At 52.7% G+C, this 20,589-nt stretch overlaps 8 protein-coding genes across 8 annotated transcripts; 5 read left to right on the top strand and 3 right to left on the bottom strand.

Annotated features, from left to right (window-relative positions):
* Nucleotides 1-24: 24 nt before the first annotated feature.
* On the bottom strand, nucleotides 25-2,130 carry K460DRAFT_378257 (uncharacterized protein; the record flags this gene model as incomplete). Its single annotated transcript, XM_040935053.1, has 7 exons — nucleotides 25-51; nucleotides 101-379; nucleotides 589-650; nucleotides 698-1,275; nucleotides 1,328-1,417; nucleotides 1,470-1,919; nucleotides 1,964-2,130. The coding sequence occupies 7 exons, from the start codon at nucleotides 2,128-2,130 to the stop codon at nucleotides 25-27; spliced, it is 1,653 nt and encodes a 550-aa protein (XP_040785572.1).
* Nucleotides 2,131-2,538: 408 nt separating this feature from the next.
* Nucleotides 2,539-5,795, top strand: K460DRAFT_314848 (Adaptor protein complex AP-1 gamma subunit). The gene is made up of 7 exons (XM_040930296.1): nucleotides 2,539-2,711; nucleotides 2,765-2,888; nucleotides 2,941-3,129; nucleotides 3,180-3,690; nucleotides 3,737-4,201; nucleotides 4,256-5,404; nucleotides 5,460-5,795. Exons 1-7 carry the CDS (start codon nucleotides 2,702-2,704, stop codon nucleotides 5,553-5,555), a joined length of 2,544 nt encoding a protein of 847 aa, XP_040785571.1. The 5' UTR covers nucleotides 2,539-2,701; the 3' UTR covers nucleotides 5,556-5,795.
* Nucleotides 5,796-6,016: 221 nt separating this feature from the next.
* K460DRAFT_367936 (glycoside hydrolase family 47 protein) lies at nucleotides 6,017-8,338 on the top strand. Its single transcript, XM_040933683.1, has 3 exons — nucleotides 6,017-6,668; nucleotides 6,721-7,892; nucleotides 7,949-8,338. Exons 1-3 carry the CDS (start codon nucleotides 6,418-6,420, stop codon nucleotides 8,095-8,097), a joined length of 1,572 nt encoding a protein of 523 aa, XP_040785570.1. The 5' UTR covers nucleotides 6,017-6,417; the 3' UTR covers nucleotides 8,098-8,338.
* Nucleotides 8,194-9,118, bottom strand: K460DRAFT_407380 (uncharacterized protein; the record flags this gene model as incomplete). The annotated part of the gene is made up of 2 exons (XM_040937068.1): nucleotides 8,194-8,696; nucleotides 8,752-9,118. 2 exons carry the CDS (start codon nucleotides 9,116-9,118, stop codon nucleotides 8,194-8,196), a joined length of 870 nt encoding a protein of 289 aa, XP_040785569.1.
* A 290-nt stretch (nucleotides 9,119-9,408) lies between these two features.
* Nucleotides 9,409-12,352, top strand: K460DRAFT_356790 (WD40 repeat-like protein; the record flags this gene model as incomplete). Its single annotated transcript, XM_040931986.1, has 2 exons — nucleotides 9,409-9,952; nucleotides 10,002-12,352. The coding sequence occupies 2 exons, from the start codon at nucleotides 9,409-9,411 to the stop codon at nucleotides 12,350-12,352; spliced, it is 2,895 nt and encodes a 964-aa protein (XP_040785568.1).
* A 469-nt stretch (nucleotides 12,353-12,821) lies between these two features.
* On the bottom strand, nucleotides 12,822-14,744 carry K460DRAFT_289208 (RNI-like protein; the record flags this gene model as incomplete). Its single annotated transcript, XM_040929104.1, has 2 exons — nucleotides 12,822-13,190; nucleotides 13,245-14,744. 2 exons carry the CDS (start codon nucleotides 14,742-14,744, stop codon nucleotides 12,822-12,824), a joined length of 1,869 nt encoding a protein of 622 aa, XP_040785567.1.
* A 104-nt stretch (nucleotides 14,745-14,848) lies between these two features.
* K460DRAFT_367932 (uncharacterized protein) lies at nucleotides 14,849-16,018 on the top strand. Its single transcript, XM_040933682.1, has one exon. The coding sequence runs from the start codon at nucleotides 15,281-15,283 to the stop codon at nucleotides 15,548-15,550; it is 270 nt and encodes an 89-aa protein (XP_040785566.1). The 5' UTR covers nucleotides 14,849-15,280; the 3' UTR covers nucleotides 15,551-16,018.
* A 108-nt stretch (nucleotides 16,019-16,126) lies between these two features.
* On the top strand, nucleotides 16,127-19,685 carry K460DRAFT_367931 (Ark1/Prk1 family protein kinase Ppk30). The gene is made up of 3 exons (XM_040933681.1): nucleotides 16,127-17,154; nucleotides 17,203-17,300; nucleotides 17,348-19,685. The coding sequence occupies exons 1-3, from the start codon at nucleotides 16,248-16,250 to the stop codon at nucleotides 19,457-19,459; spliced, it is 3,117 nt and encodes a 1,038-aa protein (XP_040785565.1). The 5' UTR covers nucleotides 16,127-16,247; the 3' UTR covers nucleotides 19,460-19,685.
* The last annotated feature ends 904 nt before the right edge of the window (nucleotides 19,686-20,589 follow it).

Here is a 20,589-nt window from a genome sequence, read left to right as displayed (position 1 = left end):
TCTCACGGTAGCGACCTTGTGTGTTTACACTAGGACATACAGGGCACACATCTATCAGTCGTTAGCATTATAGCACATGCTCAAGGGTTAGCCAACTTACCATGCTGAGCCCTAGGATCATGCTGCACCAAAACAAAACATTGTTGAGCAGAGTCCGTCCCCTGACGAACTTGCTCCTCTGCACCATAATGATGGGTATCTGGAGCATCATAGCAAAGAATCCATAGCCTCTGAACTTCCTAGTTATACAGCCCATGACCAATTCGTGGGCAAGAGCCGAAATAAGGAAGGTGATGGTTGTGGCCACAGGTCGAGACATGTGATTCTTCGAAGCCGAGTATACGTGTCGACGGAAGAACAGATGCACTGGCCGATTCCACTCACGACTATAGGTAGCGATATGTTAGCACTTTTCTGAGAATATGGAGTTTTTTTTTCTGAGAAGCGAAATCAACGCTGGCAAAAGCGGACTATACAACGCAGTAGGGATATAAGACAATCGAGAGCGTCTTATAAACAAGACTGATTACTTACTATCCGCATGTTAGCAAAGACATTCGAATAGTATTCATGGTAGGACTTTCTTACCGAGAATTCAAGCCAGTCGCAGCTATTCCACCAGTCTGCATAGAACTGACGATCCGCAAATCCTTTACTGTCTTAGCTGGGCGTACATAACGGGCGAATGGTGACTTACGTGTAATCTCCGCAAATGCACCCAGGATGTACTCGAAGATGACGAGGAAAACGAGCAGAAAGGTGATCATGAAGGGGAAGAGCAGGCGCCCTATCGTCTCGCCCATAATCAGGCCGAAATCGACCGTACTATTCGAATGGTGTAGTCGTAACGCCGACTGGTCCAGGACCGGTAGGATGAACTCTTCTGCTGTGATTACCATGAGGAAGATACACCCGAACACAGCAAGCGTCTTGTAGAAGACCTCCAGAGGGCGGATCTTGGCCGTACGGGGATATTCGATTTCGTAACAAAGCGTTGGACAGAAGATAAAGTCCACAAAGTTATATAACGTAAGGTTTTCTGGGTAGGAAACGCGACCAAGAGGCGAGGCGAGCTCGAAGGCAAGATCTGCTCGCAGCTGGCTCAGATAAGCAGCGTTAGCATCTTCGGGTTCTTCGTCAGTAGGAGACAGTGGGAGATCGTGTAGGTGGGTTTGAGGCTTCGGGTAGCGGACCGCTGCTGCTTTGCTGGCTTTGTCGGGTGTATCGAGGTCATTCAGGCGCCGTAGTGTTTCACTGAGGTGACCATTATAGAAACTGCCATGGTCAACCACGGGTTCCTATCCTTGATTCACGCAAATAGACTTACGCATAGGAGTGCATCTTCATGAAGATGGCAAGCAGATGCAGAGTGAAGAAGACTTGGGCAGTCCAGCTCCAGTCACGCACAAAGGGATAGCTTTGCATATGTTAGCACATGTCGTTGAAGAAGTCGAAGAATCAACGCATACGTAGTCCAGAAGGTAAGCCATATCACTTGGTATATGCTCTGAATTATCATACCGGGATTACTCCAGCGTAGTGCCCCGCCACTGAGAAATAGCCTTTGCAAAGGCAGTGATAATGCGGTGCTACACACCATAGCACCGTCGACTATACCGAGTTCCCATACCTTCTCTTTGAATAATTTCCATTGTCGTAGCTGTAAAGGATATCCAGTTTCCGTCAGGTTCCGAAGCATCGTTGTGATGACCATAATGGCCAGTCCAATCCAAAAAAGGACGAAGAAGCCGCGGAAGTCATGGTAGTCGCTGTTCGGGTCGAAGTGGGAAACGCGATCCACATACTCGATAGTAGGGAATATGCGCTGCTTCTGCTGAGCTCGTATCTGTCGTCGGGCAGTAGAGGAAGCTTGAACTGAGGGGGGCGCATCTGCGGGAATGGGTGTTGATCGACCGCTGCTGCGATTAGCTATGCGGAAGACGAAGTGTAATGTTGTCTCTACCTCGATATGCCCGACCCAGGGTCCTTGAGCGTTCCGTCCTTGTTGAAAGCCTCCTCGCTTAGTTGTGGTTTGAGCAAGTCGATGCGTGTCGGTTTGCGCGGTCGCGGGGAATGGTACTCGGTGTGCCCATTGTGAGGTTTCGCGTCCACTGATGTAGATTCGGCCATGATGAGAGGAACAGTGTACACAGGGAGGCGTTGCAAAGAGCGGAAGACGCGGATTCAAGGGTGCTCTCAGGCCAGATTGAAGATCAGCAACTTGCCCGGGTCACTAGCTACTGTCAGATGCGACCGGGAGTGCCGCGGTCGGTGAAGGTGGCAGATGATGTTCACGGCAGCAATTCTTGGACATGAAGAGGAAAGACAGTCAAAGGAAGGATTTGTATTGGTAGCTACATAGAAACAACTTGAAGCGGCCTAGGTGGCCATGCTGCGTCAAACAAGATAGATGGTTCGAAACGCGGTGCCGGTTACATCACGGCAGCGCGAGTCAGACAGGCTTAGGCTCCTTCGAGCAGGGAAGGTGCGTCGACACGCTGGATTAACGACGGCCCGCTTCAGTTGTAAGCCATACCCCAACGCTCCCGACTAGAAGCCAACAGCAATAGTTGATGCGCAGAAGCATCCCACGCCAACCATACACTCTTCGCCGACGAACCAATCCACTCCCGATTCTCTTGAGCCGCGCTTCGATTGACCGCTCAAACGTTGCCTGGGTGGGGTCCGAGAGGCCACCACAATGACTTCTTGTACGCCAAGCATCGCCAGCTCCCAGCGTTGGACATATACTAAGGATTCCTAGTGAAGCAATTCATTCGAAATGTGCGAGCCGCAAAAACGATAGCAGACGAGCGGGCCGTCGTCCACAAGGAGAGTGCAGCGATTCGCTCAAGCTTCAGGGAGGAAAGCCACGATTCGAATGTGAGGTGCGTTGCAGCATGCTGTCAACTGTAGGGCCAACCATTCACATGCAAGTAGGAGAAACAATGTCGCCAAGCTACTGTACCTCTTCACCCTGGGTGAGAGGACCCATTTTGGACAGATCGAATGCCTGAAACTGCTGGCCTCTCCGCGCTTTGCGGACAAGCGACTGGGTTACCTGGGGACAATGTTGCTGCTGGACGAGAACCAAGAGGTTTTAACACTGGTCACCAACTCGCTCAAGAAGTACGACCCTTGGTTGTGACTAGGAACATTGGTCGCTAACACTCGTGCAGTGATCTGAACCACTCGAACCAATACATCGTCGGTCTGGCGCTCTGCACCCTCGGTAACATTGCCTCCGTCGAAATGGCTCGAGATCTGTTCCCCGAAGTGGAAACCATTATATCGGCCTCAAACCCGTACATACGTCGGAAAGCCGCACTCTGCGCCATGAGGATATGTCGCAAGGTGCCAGACTTGCAGGAGCACTTCCTGGATAAAGCAAAGTTGTTGTTGCAAGACCGAAACCATGGCGTTCTACTATGTGGCATCACATTGGTAGAAAGCCTGTGTGTGGCAGACGAGGTAGAGGACGACGAGCAAGGCATCAAGGATATCTTTAAGCCTATAGTCCCGGGCTTGGTCAAGATGCTGAAGGGACTATCGTCTTCTGGCTATGCTCCTGAGCATGACGTAACAGGCATCACCGATCCATTCTTGCAGTGCAAGATTCTGCAACTACTCCGAGTTTTAGCTCGTGGCGACGTTCAAGTGAGCGAGCAGATCAACGACATCCTTGCGCAGGTATGACGCCTTCATCGCCTAAAGGATTTATGACTGACTATCAAAGGTTGCTACGAACACCGACTCGTCCAAAAATGTTGGCAACTCTATCTTGTATGAGGCAGTGCTTACAATTCTCGATATTGAGGCCGATTCCGGTCTTCGCGTACTCGGTGTGAACATTCTTGGAAAGTTCTTGTCGAACAGGGACAACAACATCAGATACGTCGCCCTCAACACATTGATCAAGGTGGTAGCAGTTGAGCCGAACGCCGTTCAGCGACACCGAAACACCATATTGGACTGCCTGCGAGACCCCGACATTAGTATTCGAAGAAGAGCCCTTGATCTCAGTTTCACTTTGATCAATGAAAGCAATGTGCGGGTATTAATTCGGGAGTTGCTTGCTTTCTTGGAGGTTGCCGACAACGAGTTCAAGCCGGTAATGACTTCTCAAATTGGTGTTGCAGCAGACCGGTTTGCACCAAATAAGAGATGGCACGTCGACACCATGTTGCGGGTTCTGAAGCTTGTGAGTCCACTCATGATTGAAACTTTTGTGGGTTTCGCTGATACAATTTTCTAGGCTGGTAACTATGTCAAGGAGCAGATATTATCATCATTCGTCCGACTGATCGCGACTACACCTGACCTTCAGACTTACTCTGTACAAAAGCTCTACACCGCTTTGAAAGAAGACATCACTCAAGAAGGCCTCACTCTTGCTGGCTCTTGGGTAATCGGGGAGTACGGTGATGCGTTGCTGAGAGGCGGCCAGTATGAAGAGGAGGAGCTTGTCAAGGAGATCAAGGAAAGCGACATCGTCGATCTCTTCGAGACGATCCTCGGCAGTAGTTACGCGGGTCTCATTGTTCAGCAATACATTATCACAGCGTCGATAAAACTGACAACACGGTTAAGCGACCCCGCGCAAATCGAGCGTCTACGACGATTACTGCTAAGATACGGAGCAAATCTCGACGTGGAGACCCAACAGCGTGCGGCCGAGTATGTCAATCTGTTTGGGCACGATCAAATCAGAAGGGGTGTTTTGGAGAAGATGCCACCGCCTGAGATTCGCGAAGAGTCACGGGTACTTGGAGAAGCGACCAAGAAGCGACAGTCGAAAGTCCTCAAGAAGAAACCTGCGCAAGCGGCGACGGAAGACCTACTACTCGACCTAATGGGCGACTCTGGGCCTTCCGTGGAGAGCAACGGCGCCAATGGTACTCAGCACAGCCAAGATCTACTCGCAGATATTCTTGGTGGAGGAGGCCCATCCTCCTCATCGCCACCTCCTCAGACGTCTGCCACGCCTCAGTCAAATGTTGCGAATATCATGGACCTCTTCAATTCCGGGCCTAGCACCTCTCCCGCCCCTGTACAGTCACGGCCTCCTCCACAAGCAGCATCCATGGACCTCCTTGGCGGTCTCGGCGGCACGTCGTCACCGCCAGCTCAGAGTTCAGCTCCCCCGGTCGCGTCTGGACCCCCTGTTCTCCCCGCATACAACAAGAACGACCTCCAGATTACCTTCCAACTTAAGCGCGATGCGAACGCCGTGCAACTCCTTGCGCGCTTCCGAAATACCGGTAGCTTTGGTCAGCTTTCAGCGGTCAACTTGCAAGCTGCTGTACCGAAAAGCCAAAAACTACAGTTGCAGCCAATAAGTACAAGTGAGCTGGAGGGAGGCCAGGAAGCAACACAGCAAATGAGAGTTACATCTGTCAACGGCGTAAGTTGGCTCCAAGCACAATCAATCCGTATCAAGATTACTAACGTTCGTCCAGACACCACCAGCGAGGTTGAGGCTAAGGTTAAAGGTCAGTTACTCCGCAGGTGGAGGCCCAGTAACGGAACAGGTCGATTGGTCTGAGCCGACCTAACGTACATACTGGGCTAGAAACAGTGTGGTTGTCGCGATTGAATAGAGAAATGGAAGCCTCATGCGCGACTCTTGCTTGTCTGTGCCTTATATTTGATGAACCATCGCCACCAACGAGGAATAGCATGGAAAAATCATGTTAGAGTATGTATGCGCAGATATCGAACACGGGGATAAGAAGCGGGAGGGGCGCCGTAGAACCTTGAATGAATGCACGCCTCGCTCCCCGGTAGATCACCCCCGCACTCTTAGTGGACGACTTGCCTAGCTTTCCCCTGCACATCCTCACACAACAGAACCGTCGATCCTCATATCGCATGCTCAAGAGCCCGCAGCCGCAGCTTGCCCTCGAAAGGAGGTAAGGAATATGCGATGAGCCTCTATGACGCCAGCATTCTGTCAGCGAACAAGAGTGAAACTGACGGAATGCACAGCTTGACGATCGACAAGCTTGTACGAAGTAGCGCGCACATGGCCTTCATAGCATGCATGCGACTATATCCATGGCCGCAACTCCGTCCTGACACCTTCCACAAAAAGATCCTGTCATGCGCTACTACCACATGTCCACCGAATCTACAACACCGGCGACATTAGGAAGCCGATTGCAATATCGACTCAGTACAGAGGGTGCAAGACCGTCGCTGTGGGGTCATGCAACAAGCCTTCGGCAGGCCACCTCCCTGTTAAGATTCAAGACGGGGTAGTATGCAGCGTATAGTAGTACTCCACTATTAGGTCCAGTCGTACCCGGTAGGTCCGAAGGTACTGTATATAACGAGGTACCCGCCATGGATCATTTCCCCTCTATTCCTTCCCAGCGGGTTCAGACTATTCCTTAATTGCCAGCATATTGGGTCATCATGACATGGTTTACACCCCTTTTTCTTGGAGCCGCAGCCCTTCCTTTTGCATCTGCGCTCCCGTCAAACACACCGAGAGACATAGGCGCCTATGCCAACGTCAATCCTAAAAGACAGAATGATGTACCAAATAGAGCGGCCAGGGCACAAGCGGTAGTCGACACGTTCAAGTTGAGCTGGGAAGGCTACTATACGTACGCCTTTCCAAACGACGAACTCAAACCAGTTACAAATGGTGTTAGCAACTCACGGTATATTTTGCTGTGGAGATAGTAGTAGCACCTCCACTAACCAACGACGTAGAAACAAATGGGGTGCGTCCGCCGTAGACGCACTATCCACTGCCTTGATAATGAACGAAAAGACCATTGTGAACCAAATAATCTCCTACATCCCCAGCATAGATTGGTCCGTCCCGCTCGATGAGGTCTCATTGTTTGAAACAACCATCCGGTACCTGGGCGGCATGATCTCAGGCTACGACTTCCTCACTGGCCCACTAGCCCACCTAGCAGACGACAGGGAGAACGTTGATGCACTACTGGCGCAAAGCATTAATCTTGCGAACAATCTGAGCTATGCTTATGAGACACCGAGTGGCGTGCCGTGGAATAACCTCAACTTCGCGACTCGGGGAAATGATGGAAAGGCCAACGGCCTCGCTACTGTTGGCACTTTAATCCTCGAATGGACACGTCTTGCTGATCTCTCTGGCAATTACACTTATGCGGATCTTGTCGAGAAGGCGGAAAGCTACTTGCTCGAACCCTCTCCACCATCCTCTGAGCCCTTCCCTGGGCTGCTGGGTATGAGAATCAACACGACGACTGGCGAATTTCTGGACGCGAGAGGAGGCTGGATAGGCGGCGCAGACTCATTCTACGAATACCTGATTAAGATGTGGATATACAACCCTGAGCGCTACGCTACGCTGAAGGATCGCTGGATCGTCGCTGCAGACAGTACTATCAAGTACTTGACCTCGCACCCCCAAACCCGGCCTGACTTGACGTTCCTAGCAGCGTTCAATGGCACGACGCTCGACCTGAGCAGCCAGCATCTAGCGTGCTTTGACGGTGGGAACTTTATTCTCGCTGGCCAAGTCCTTTCGTCACAGCGCTACATCGACTTTGGCCTCACCCTCGTAGATGGCTGCCACGACACTTACACACAAACTGCGACTGGCATTGGCCCGGAAAGCTTCTCCTGGGACCCTGCTCGTGTGCCTGCTAACCAAACTGCCTTCTTCAACCGCACAGGCTTTTACATTACCAGTTCCGATTACGTTCTCCGCCCAGAAGTCATCGAGAGCTACTACTACGCGTACCGTGCCACCAGTGATCCAAAATACCAGGACTGGGCGTGGGATGCGTTTGTTGCTATCAATGCTACGACGAGAGTGGGGAGCGGGTACAGTTCGATCAACGACGTGAATGCAGCGGGCGGAGGTGGCTTTCAAGATTTCCAGGAAAGCTGTAAGTGATCACTTGTAAAACGCGTGGAGGGGCTTTTGCTGACTTTGAACGCACAGTCTGGTTTGCAGAGGTGCTAAAGTATAGCTACTTGATTCAGGGGCCTGAGGCGGAATGGCAAGTGGGCAAAGATGGAAAGAATTCTTGGGTTTTCAATACAGAGGCACATCCTTTCAAGGTACTTGGCACAGAGAAGCGAAGCCAGTGAAGATCGTGCGCGCGAGCGACTTGATATCGCGGGGTATATAATGTGGATGAACAAGGTTGTGAACCTGGAGACACGTCGTGTTGCCTTGATCAAGTGCTACTCGAAGAAACCGCCGTCGCTCTCCTCGGCCTCTTCTTGTGCCTTCTGGGCCTTAGCCGCGCCAGCCTTCCTTCTTTCTCGACGATTTTTACCCTCTTCAACATCCTCGTGCTTTGTGATGCTCTTCGTAAATGCTTTCTTCTTATTGTCCTTCTTTGCTGGTGCAGCTGGCATGGCTTCTTTGCTATAACGTAGCGTATCCAGAGTGCCTTCCGTCATGGCCTTCTCTACAGCCCTCCACATCTCGACGTTGCCTTTAGGTCCATCAACCTCTCGATTGCCCTTGTCATCGTCTTCCTCTTCGGCTTCTGCAGATTTGCCGGTCTTCGACTTGGGGTATAGCGAGGAATACGGCTTCATCAGCGGGTAGTATATCGCATAGTTCACATCCACCTCTGCATTGTGTATCCGCTGGTTTAGCTTCGTCTTCTGTGGTTCGTCTTCTGATGCGGACATTTCCTTCTTCAGCCTCTTGAGTATGCGCGTTGCTCTTTGTCGGTCTGTCCATGATCAGTATTCTCCCCGGACGGATCTTTTGCGTTTGCCACAACTCACCGAAGAATCGCACCTGATGGTACTTCCCAATCATCTTCTGCCTGTAATCTGCCTCCCTGCTGCTCTCAACGTTCTCCTTCAACTCATGCTCACACGCCTCTAATTCTCTCTCTCGCTCTATACGCATGCCAGCAGACATCTTGTGGCCTTCGACACTCTCCACATGCACGAGAAGGCGCTTCAAGTCTCGGATCCGGCTTTTCAGCGCATTGTTGCTGGTGGTCTTTGAGATGTCATTGGAGACCTGAGGGCGCCTGGGCTTTGGCTGGCCGTTGCTGGGCTTGAAGGGTTGGTGTTTTTTGAATGGCTTGGATTTGGAGGGTTCGATATCCGCAAACTCGGCGTGCTTTCGTTTCTGCGACATCATCTTGTCGTGTGTTGGCGCAACAGGTTGTAGAAGTTTTGGTGGACCATGAGGCAGGGAAAGTTTTAGCGGGGCGGCAGAACCGCCCGACCGCCTTGATGCACGCCAAGCCATGTCACGAGCCGTTACCTTCACTACTCCTCATCCACAGGACTTGCCAGAAACGAAAGATGAGGCCCGTATCATTCAAATATACCCTTGTTCTCTCCTTATTTCCTGCCCCATGAGATTGTCTATCCTCTTAGGACCTCGTACCTTTACCACGGCGGTATTACAGGCCCTCCACTAGTAACATGGAAGCAGCTATAAGATGGTCGCCCCACTCAACACGCGACAACCGGCGCTTTTTGATCATTGACGTAGCAGGAAACCGACTGCGGCTCTGTCAGATCGATGACTTTGAGAAGAGCAAGGTCAAGTACAGGCAGATATGTATTCGCGACAAATTACCCAATTACACCGCTTTTGACTGGTCCAAGAAGGATCCCAGCATTGTCGCTATAGGGTCTGCCTCTGGAGAAGCCATCGTTGTTACTCTAGACCCGGACAAGCCGGAGAATGACTACGTTCACTCCTTTTCCATTCGGCACCAAAGGAAGTGCAATTCCATCGCATTTAGCTCAAAGAATCTACTGGCTACGGGCCTGGATAGGGTTAGAAACGATGTCTGTCTCAACATCTACGACCTGAATGACTCGCGGTTTACCAGTAAGGATGAGCCATATAGGAAGTTGGCGAGTTCAGAGGCTATCTCGAGTATCAAGTTTTTTGCCGGACAGCCGGACACGCTCGTTGCAGGCGTCTCGAGACAGTATGTTCGCATCTACGATCTCAGAGGTCAGTTTATATCTGCAACTGGACAGACCCTTTTGCTCATCCATGCTAGATTCGAGTACGACTGGCATTGCTCAATTTCAGACGCGCCAGGTACACAATATTGCCATTGATCCCTTGGACGAGAATTACTTTCTCTCAGCTGGCACGGCAGGTGATCCTACAGTAATAGTCTGGGATACGCGATTCGTCAAGCAGCGCGGAACGTCCAATGACACTGCAAATAGTGGAGCCGTTCTTGAGTTCAAGCCTGTCGTCGATAACTCCCACTCGGCATCTATCTGGAGTCTACGCTATTCTGGCACCAAGAGAGGAACGTTTGGTGTTCTTGCCAATACAGGCGAGTTTAGAGTTATCGAGATGGCGCAGCATTCTCATCAGCCGGCTAAGACTGCGGATACGCCATTCGCTCGGACATGGGCGTCCCCGTACTATACGAAAGCTTCACATCATCTACGGTACCCTTCGCATGACAAGACAAATCAACAGGACGAGAAGGGGCGCGTCATGGCTTACGACTTCATGACTACTGGTAATACCCTCAGTGGGCAATGTGCATTAGCTTTGCATTCAAATCGCGAGGTTGAGGTTTTGAGGGTACCGCCACCGGTGCCTCGCCTCAATGTCAGCGCACTCGAAGAGATATACAAAGACCGGACTTGTATTGCGAGGCCAAGTTCGCCCCATGGCACGATCGCAGATGACCTTAGTGAAGTGCAAAATGAAGTACTGGGCGAGAAGTACGGCTTCAACCAGGACGACAGAAGCATTCTCTCGGCGAGCATGGATAGAATGCGCCTCAGCAATAGCCAGCGGAACCGTCCTCTACTTTCAGCAACACATCCCAGCCATGAAATTCACGAAGACCTTCTTAACCTAGGATATCCTCATGTGAAACTTTCACTTAGCGACTACCTCGCAGTCTTGCAAGCCCCCAAGCGCCGCGTCCAGGAAGGATACTCGCTTGATTGTGCCCGCAACAAAGCCATCGTTTCTAACGACCCCTGGCTTGTCGATATCTGGACCCTTGTCGACCGAATGGATGCACACGCTTCGGGTGACGGCATGGTCGGCAATGGCTTAGACTTGATGTACCTGGGCGTGAGCTCGATATGGGCGAACGAATTGACCATGTACGATGAGCGACTCATCGACCCAGATGCGAAGACTAGTCAGGAGATGTTCAGTGACGCGGTCAAGGAGATTGTCGAAGGGGCGGAATTCCCTGCTTTCGAAGGCATAAAGACAGAGTACCCCGAGAATCGACAGTTGTGCCTGAGTCTCTGCGGATGGTCACTCGACAAACTCGGTGTGCAAAAAAGTTGCCAAACCCTAGCAGACGAAGGAGATATCTACAAAGCCATTGTCCTTGCCGTCTTCCAAGGCTACAAAGACGTGGCTCTCGCCTTGCTGCGCTCCAAACTTCAGCAGAAGAAGCTTCCACAAGATGATATCGGCCTCGCTGCTGTAATCTCCTGTGCATCGCCTTCATCCGGTGTATCCGCCGACCAGCGCGAAGCATGTGCCTGGATGGCAGACATGACCTCCGATCCCTACCTAAAATCCCTCCTAGTATACTTCATCTCTGGCGAATGGACCACGGTCGTAGGTATGAGTCAGCTATCGCTCAACGACCGTGTCGCAGTCGCCCTCAAATACCTCTCCGACAGCCAACTCTCGCATTTCCTCAACATAGCCACGGCAGCCGTGATACGCGAAGGCGATATCTCCGGCCTCCTCCTAACAGGCTTCACCACGCGTGCCCTCGACCTCCTCCAAGTCCACATATCCAAGCACCCGTCTAGAATCCAAGACGCCGTGCTCCTCCTCTCGCGCGCCTGCCCGCTATACATCCAAGACGCACGCTGGACCCTGTGGAAAGACATTTACCTCTCTCACATGCAGACCTGGCGCACCTTCCTCGAACGCACACGCTACACCAAAGAGCACAATCTCCGCAGCGTCACGCGAGAAGGCCGCAGCGTGAACAAACCAACCCAGCCTAGCCTGACGATCCGCTGCCTTAATTGCCAGCAAAACCTCGCTCTACGCAAGGATCCCCGCTCTGCGAAACAGCGCCTCATACCGACCCCAAATCAGCCTTCTAAACCGACCATTGGCCCGCAGAAACAGCGCCAGGCGTCTTCCCCGGCGCTCGCGTGTCCTAACTGTGCTACTCAGATGCCTAGGTGTGGACTGTGCATGTTGTGGCTGGGTAGCCCGGATCCGGCCAAGCAGGGTGCGTATGACAGTCTCAACGGGGAGGATCTCGAGGCCCGGTTGATGGTGTTTTGTATGAGTTGTTCGCATGGGTTTCATGGGCATCATGCGCGGGATTGGTTTGCGAGGCATGCCATGTGTCCTGTGCCGGATTGTGGGTGTATGTGCGGGCTTCTGAAGTAATGTTTTCAATGCTTTGCGGGTAGGGGTAGATGTTCAGGGGTTGGCGTAGCTGCGGTCTGGTTCTTTGGCTTTTTGAGTTGGAAGACATGTTTGGTTTGCATTTCGGTCATGCAGAGGATATACTTCAAGTAAACAAGGTGTTTAGAGCTTCTGTTTGACTGAAACTACGCGTGTCCTAATCGTATACCATCAACACGGACTCACTTCTACAAAATACTAAAGCCACAAAGGGTATCGTTGCCGTTCCGCGTCCCACAGTTCGGCCGTTGCATCATCCATATGAGAGAGTGTATCCCAGGCCATGCCATGCCATGCCATGCCGCTAGTGATGCTAAAAAAATAAAAATAAAACTCCGCTGTATGATGCAGATGGAAAAAGAAGAAATTGGATGGGAAACAGCCAATCACAAGTGCATATCCAGATATGCATACCGTGGGCACAATTGTCGAAGCGCCACAGAGCAGCCACCTAATCCTGGCCTAACATCTCGCTATCATTACCGAATTCTTCGTCCATCTCGTCGATAACCATGCCATTCGCTTGCGCTGTGACATTGATAATGACGTCGCCACCATCTTCGCCGTCATTGTACATGGTTCCTTCGTTGTCGCCAAAGGACGAATCGCGATCCTCATTCTGGCCATTCGTGTTCAGAAAACCACGCAGACGCTGTACGCCGACGCCACTGAAGACACAAAACACGTCGCGTTGGTGTTCGTTGAATTCAGGGGGGGCTTCGCGGCAGAAGACGAGGAGGTCGTCGCGGAGAAAGGCTTGCACGCCTGTCAAGGAGAGGTGGGTCAAACGCGGGCAATTGTTAAGGAGGGCGTGGATACCCTAGTCAAGTCAGGTCAGGGGAGTGCAAGTAAATCAGGGGGGCGTGTAACATACCGCCAAGGTGAGGTTGGTGCAGTAGCTGAGATGAACTCTCTCTAGCACGCTGGGGGCAATTGGTCCACCAGAGCCCACTTGCTTAGGTTTCGCGAGTGCTAATATACTACGGTCTGTAATGGCTGCGCATTTGACTAGTCCTATTCGTTTCAGTTTTGGAAGCATGGCTAGCTGCATAACTGATGCGTCTGTGAGATTGGTGCAGCAGGCCAAATCGATATAACGGATTCGATTGCACAGCTTCACCAGCTGTGCAACACCCGTATCCGTGATACGCGAGCAGTGACCCAAGTGAATATAATGCAGGTTCTTGCCCAGGCGTGTGATGGCCAAGACGGCTCTGTCTGTGATGTTGCGGCACTTTGCAAGGACGAGGTTTCGGAGTCGTGGCGCTGCATATACGATCTTCTGAACACCGGAATCCTGTAATTCTCCGCAGTCGGTGAGGTCTAGAATACGGAGGCTCTCATAGGTAGCATCGGACGGAAGGCGGAGGAAGGCTTGGTCCGTAATCCTCCAGCAGTGGGCCAGGCGTAACTCCCTAAGATTCGGGCCTTCGGTGATGAGGGTGGTTATAGACTCGTCAGCGAGGTTCTTGCAGTCGTGAAGGTCGATTTCGAGGATGTAGCGGCAGTTTCTCGCAAAAGCGATGATGCTCTTGTCGCTCAGTTGCGAACATCCGTTGAGTTTGAGCCGCTTGAGATGTCTGCAGTTTCGGGCCACAGCCTCGAGCGACTCGTCTGTGATCTTCTTGCAGTTTGTTATGTTCAATCCCTGCAGCCGTACGGCATGTTGTGCCAAGGCAAACATTGTCTTGTCGGTGGTCGCATCCACGTTTGTGACATCCAACGCCAGAAGACTCCGGTTATCCTCGAGCATAGCCACCAGACTCAGATCCGTCAGCTTGGTGCAGTTGGTCAAGGTCAGACGCTCGACGCGCTTGCATCCAGAAAGAGGTTTCAGTGTGCCATCGCTGACTTCGTTGCCGAGCGCTGACAAGTTGAGTCTCTTGATCAGACTGCTGTAGTCGAAGAAGCTGTTTGCCTTGTTCACGGTCCAGATGGCACTCTTGACATTGGACCATTTGTTTGTGGACGGCCTGTGCCAGAGGAGACCTACGCTGTTTCTCGCCCAGTCCTTGGAGACCAGCATGCAGTTCTTGAGGTCGGCGGGGGAGGACAACTTGGCGAAGACGGCGATCATGAGCTCGGCGGGGAGGCGTGAGATGGGCGAGATGCGGTTCTGTTCTTCGATGGCGCGCCGGCGAGCGTCGTCGTCCGAGTCTGGAGATAGCGAGGGCGCCAGGGAGGAGAGAGAATCGTTGGACTGCAGCATGAGCGAGTCCTTGTCATCGTCGAAGCCGCGCTCGGGGGACGTGGAGGCGGACGAGTCGGAGCCTGAGGCACTTGTATCTCTCTGGGCTCTGCGCGAGCGAGACATGTTGGGTGGTCTGCGTGCTGAGGTGCGCGGGAAGACGGGGAGTTTTGTGTGTTCGTTCATGGTGGTTGAGGCGGTTGCGTTTCCTGCGGGCAAGGGAGGGAGGGAGAGGAGGACGCGGGCTGGGTTGGGCAGGCGCTGGAGGTGCTCAGGGTCGCAATTGGGCGGTAGAGAGGAGGGAGGGTGGCGCTGGCGTGGGCGGGTCGAGTGGTGGTCCGCTTACTATTGCGGCCGACAGTCTTGTCTTGCCAGCGGAAGCTACTGGAGCGTCTGATTGACAAGCAGAGTAATAAGGCTTGTTGAGGGTGAATGCGCTGACACGGGACCGCGGGTCGCTCTAGTCGCTAAGCGGCTATGACGAAGCGGGCAGCAGCAGGCCTCAAGCAACACAGGACGCGAACGGGCGGGGGCGATGGGAAGAAGGAAGAAGCGCGGTGCAATGTAGTACTGCTGGCAAGTCACTCTTGTCGTGCTCGAGGGGGGTTAGAGAGGGTGTTGTTGGTCGAGGAGGGAGAGGGGGAGACAGAGGATCAAACGCCTCACCTCGACTGGGCTGGCAACGCAACAGACAGTGGACAGACGGCCGCGGCAGCCCAGGGATGGATCGTGGCATCCCCGCCAAGGCTGTTTCCCTGCATGACGCCCTATTGGGTCTTGTTGTCCTGTATGCAAACACGACGTCTATTCTCTCTCTCTCTCTCCCTCTCTCTTCCAAACGGCCACCGGTTGCTTCTTCGATGCCACAACGTCTCAAGACAAGAAACGGCCGCTTCGCTCGCTCGCGTGTCCCATCCCATGTCTCATCGTCGGCATCACGGCCCCTCACCACCGACCATCTGGTTGTTGGAACAGACGACGCGCACGCCTGACCGCTGTTGTTGCTCGTCCTCGTAGCCTTGTCTCAGTCGTGTTGTCGAGGGCTTTGTGAATGCGAATACATATATATATCCAGGCTGCGGTTCGGGTGCAAGATATGCGTTGGGCTGTGGGTGAGCAGCCCACTAGCTGTCGTCTTCGCAGCATCCACTGTCCTCAGCAGGCAACCAGCTTGCGTGAGAGTCTACTCTATGGTCAAGTTTTGAATAGGTTTAGCCGTATCAGTCTCGTATGTCTGGATGCGTGACCGTTGACTTTGCTGCAAACATGTTGTCGCAGCAGTTCTGCCCAATCGGGAAAGACGACCAGATGACACAGCCACATGGCTTCGATGTGATACCTTGCCATCAGGCAGAGTGGGAGGAGAAGCTCGGGGGAAGCTGGGCACTGTGGGAGATGTAGAAGTAGACGTTTCGACTATTCAATATATGAGATTAGAAAATACAAGCAATAGAAGCAGTACAGTACGCTGTGACCTAGGAGCATCATGGCCACTTGCCTGTGATGGAGCACGCACCCTCGACTGGTCGCATCGCATGGCAAGCCATGGCATATCCTAAACCACGACTCGCCGCCATCAACACCTCCATTACGCCTATTTCCTAGTCCCCGACTTCCTCCTTCATCTTGATGCGCCGAATCTAGCCTGCTCGCCATCCTGCACCGCAGCAGGCTTCCACACCGCCCGCAATGCCCTCCGCTCCCTATGCACCCTCCGCCGCCCTCCACATGGCCCAGCAAGCCGCATACCGTGCCCCGGCACCCATCGCCGTCTCCAATGCTCCGCCAGGCACCTTCACTCACGGGACAAAGGTCCAGGTCGGCAGTCACCGTGTCACCATCGAGAAGTACCTCTCCGAGGGCGGCTTCGCACACGTCTACCTAGTCCGCGTCCCAAAGTCCGATGGCCGCGCATCAGAGACAGCTGTGTTGAAGAGAGTGGCTGTACCTGACAAGGATGCTCTGGCAAACATGCGGACCGAGGTCGAGACTATGAAGAAGCTCAAAGGGCATAGCAAGATTGTCGTCTACATGGACTCGCATGCTTCGCAACTGAAGGGTGGGGGCTACGAGGTCTTTCTGCTCATGGAATACTGCTCAGGAGGAGGACTGATCGACTTTATGAACACACGCCTGCAGCATAGGTTGACCGAGCCTGAGATCCTGCACATCTTCTCCGATGTTGCCGAGGGTGTTGCGACCATGCACTACCTCAAGCCTCCGCTACTCCACCGCGACCTCAAAGTCGAGAACGTTCTGATCACTACGGTTTCGAACAACAAGATCTACAAGCTCTGCGATTTTGGCTCTACTGCACCCCCGAGGCCTGCCGCTACTACTGCCGCCGAGGGGAGACTGATCGAGGACGATGTCCAACGACATACCACGTTGCAGTACCGGAGTCCCGAGATGATCGATGTCTACCGGAAACAGCCAATAGATGAGAAGAGCGATATATGGGCGCTGGGCGTACTTCTGTACAAGCTGTGCTACTATACCACACCATTCGAAGAGGTGGGGCAGATGGCCATTCTGAATGCCACCTTCAAATACCCCTCGTATCCACAGTTCTCCGACAGACTGAAGAAGCTTATAGGTATGGGGAAACTTTTACCACATGTCGGCATCGACTGACGCTAAACAGGGTGGATGTTGCGAGAATCTCCCCAGCATCGACCAAATATCTACCAAGTAGTTGCCGAAGTCTGCTCCATGCGCCACCGAGCCGTTCCTATCAAAGATGTATGGTTCAAGTACGCACTCGATACTTCCTTGCTAATCCCTGCAAGATATACTCCGGTCGAACTGAGTCGGAAGCGCGAAGAAATCAGCAATTACCACCTACCGAGCCCCAAGTGTCCTCGCCTCCAATCATAGGTTTACAGAAAGTCGCCCCTGTCAAGCAGGTACAACAAATACCGGAAATCACGCCTATGAGGAGAGGTAGACCAACAGGGCCAGCCCAGACACCAGCCGCAAAACCAAGTCCTTCTCCAATGCGAGGCACATCATCAGACCCGTTTGCGGCTCTTGACTCTCAGGACGTTCAAGTTCGCCGGGCTGCAGCTGACGAGCTCGCGGCGCGTTTCCCCTCCCTGGATGAGTTTTCGTTGCTACATGATCGGGGTCAAAAGTTCGAGTTTGGGCAGATGCCCTCGCCCTCGGACCCTGTCCTCACAAAGCGAGTCACAGATGCCCTAGCTGACGATGCCTTTGCCTTGTCTCCAGCCACCAAAGTGGAATCTGCGCCTACACCAAAGCCCTCGTCCAAGCTACCCTCAGCAAGTGTTTCAAGGTCCACTTCTGTCAAGCAACCAAGATCCTACGAACCCAAGGACAGCCCGAGGACGTCAAATCCAACCATACAACAACCAATCCCACAACACGTAAATATGGTGTCTACTGGTGTACAGACATCGCCCCGTTCGTCTCCTGCTCCACCCCAGCAGAAATTCCCAGATGTCAATAAACCGCCTGTCTGGAAGGTCCCCATATCCTCTCACCACAATCGGGCATACAGTCAGCCACGCGCGCTCGAAAAGGCGCAAGGAAGCCCTTCCCTGAAACCCGAGTTCGCGCTGCCTGCACGACCATCACTAGACTCGAGATCAAAATCTCAGTTGTCAAATCTCAGCATACCCAAGTCGCCAGCATCTTCCCGGCCCTCTTTAGAAAGCCAGCGCCCCTCTGCTTTGGACCTTGGGTACACCATTGACCGCTCAAAGTCTGCAAACTCCAATGCCCGACCCGTCAGCATGCATGTTGCGTCAAACCTCGACTATCTCCGCGATCGCGAAATGGCTCCGGGCCGCAGTTTCGATGCGCCCTCGTTGCAGCGTCGCTTAACCTCGACTGCCATCGACGATTCCGAGCCTGAACCCGAGGAGAAGAACATTAGGTCGAGCGTTGACTTTCTTCGGACGATAGAAAAGGAAGATCCCAGCCACAAGCACAATCATCGCCGCAGCAGTTCGCAGTCTAAGAATGCTAAGCGGGGAAGCATAACCAATATTGTCAAGGGCAGGTTCGGTGATGCTTTCCGCCGTTTCGAGACGAACAAGACGCCGGAGCACGAGCGCGATCCGCCGCCCTTCTCGCCGACAGACGTCGATCCACGAGGAACCAACGCACTAACGCCAATTGCGGGTTCCGAAGCAACAGGCGGTCTCAGCGACGACGATCGCAGTGCAATAGACGAGACACAAGAATTATCCCCCGAGCTACGCCGAGAGCTCGAGAAGCGAAAGCTAGAAGACGAAGAGCGCCGTGTCGAAGCTGCAGCCGCAGAGTATAAGCAGCGAGTCGCTCAGCAAGGGCAAGGGAAACCCAAAGTGGGCCCATCAAAAGCTTCAACCATTCAAAACCGCGTCAAGAATCTACTTGACGAAAGCAAAAAGCCAGTACCAGGGAGCAAGACCGCAGAAGGATATGGAAAGTACACTGACACGGGCAAGCCATTGCCAACACGGCCACAAGACCAATCCGGTATGCGACAGGCTCCCGCCATTGCACGCAAACCAGTCAATGTGAGCTCTACTCCACAACAACAAGATCTGCTGTATGCCAAACCTTCTTCTATCCGGCCAAACATGCCCCCTCCTATCCCCTCGTCCTCCGCACCGCCTACCATCAACCCGCGCAACCCCTCCGGCCCACCCCCGCGCGCACCCAAGCCAAAGGCATTGCAGACAGGCGGCTCAGCAGTCAGCGTTTCCGGCTCGCCGATCAAAGCCAGCCCCGTTGTCAAGGATAAGCCACTACCGGCTATTGCGCCCGGCGAAGGCAGTACTGCAAGTGGCGAAGACTGGGACATGGAAACTTTTAGTAAACGCTATCCAAGCCTGAGTGGGCTAGAGATGGTGGAGACGGAGATTCCGCGAGGGAGGGTGAGGGATGTGTAAAGCGCACTTGGTGTTGTTGCTGAATGTAAGCGTGCATGCATGTGGTATACTGAGAAGGGAAGGAATCTTGACGGCAGATGAGCTGTTTGGTTCAGCTGAGCAGTTTTGTAGAGCATCTACGACAATGCATAGAAGCGCTTTTTTGTGCAACCACATATATAGATATTTAAGCAAAGCATGCATGTATACAGCAGCTTGCAATAAATACCGTAAAGGAACGTTCGCTATATTCAGTACATCCAAGGGTAACATTGCTTTTGGCTGTATCTCTCGGTGATTGTTGTCTTCTTGTTTATTGCGCAGTGTAGGGCTCTGCTCACGGTAGCATCATAAGAGAGCGGGATGAGAAAGACAGAGAAGGTAGAGAGGCAGGTAAGCGAACACTGTAGGAGAGAAGTGCTGCATGATTGTTAAAATGTAGAAGGTAAGACAGCAAGGCATAGTCACAAAGCATAAGAGAGAAGAAGAGAAGAAGATTGCAGTCAACACTGTGATTTGATTGATGACCTGCAAAGAATCCGTGCACCCCGAATACCTTGAAGACAACATTGATGAAGACCTTGATGAACCAGAACCTTGACAACCTTGAAGAACATAGACCACCTTGAAGAACATAAACCACAACCTTGAAGACCATAACCAGAAGAAGTTCCTTGCACCATGATAACCCAGACCTTGTACCAACCGATAAAGTTCCTTCCACAATGTACCAGACCCATGACCACAACCAACCACCATCCATACCAAATCCAACTCACATGACTGGATGGGTGCTTGCAGATCCAAACGACACCCGACAAAGTCTCTCCCACCAGCGCTCTGAAACAGTCCACTTTGACCTGACCCAAAGGGCGCCCATGGACTGAAGCAGGGAGATGATCGAACCGATGCAAGTAGGCCAGGTTTAGTAACCAAGTTACCATTGACCCTCTATCCTCCTGACACCAACATCGGTTGACCAGAGATCCATAGCGTTCCTCATCTTCACCTGACCAAAGGCCATTGAGCTGCACCCATACCAAGTCATCGTCGTGCGCCGCGGTCGGGGAGGAGAGTCGAAGCAGCCTGTGCTTAAAAGCTCCCAGGGGACTGGTTCTGTTGTGACTCGTCCTGTGTATATGTGTGTGAGC

This window comes from Cucurbitaria berberidis (genome assembly GCF_010015615.1).
Source record: "Cucurbitaria berberidis CBS 394.84 unplaced genomic scaffold K460scaffold_4, whole genome shotgun sequence".
In the NCBI taxonomy this organism is placed as follows: Eukaryota; Fungi; Ascomycota; class Dothideomycetes; order Pleosporales; family Cucurbitariaceae; genus Cucurbitaria; species Cucurbitaria berberidis.
The sequence above is the reverse complement of the archived record's forward strand: the minus strand, read 5'-3'. Positions and strand labels throughout refer to the sequence as shown.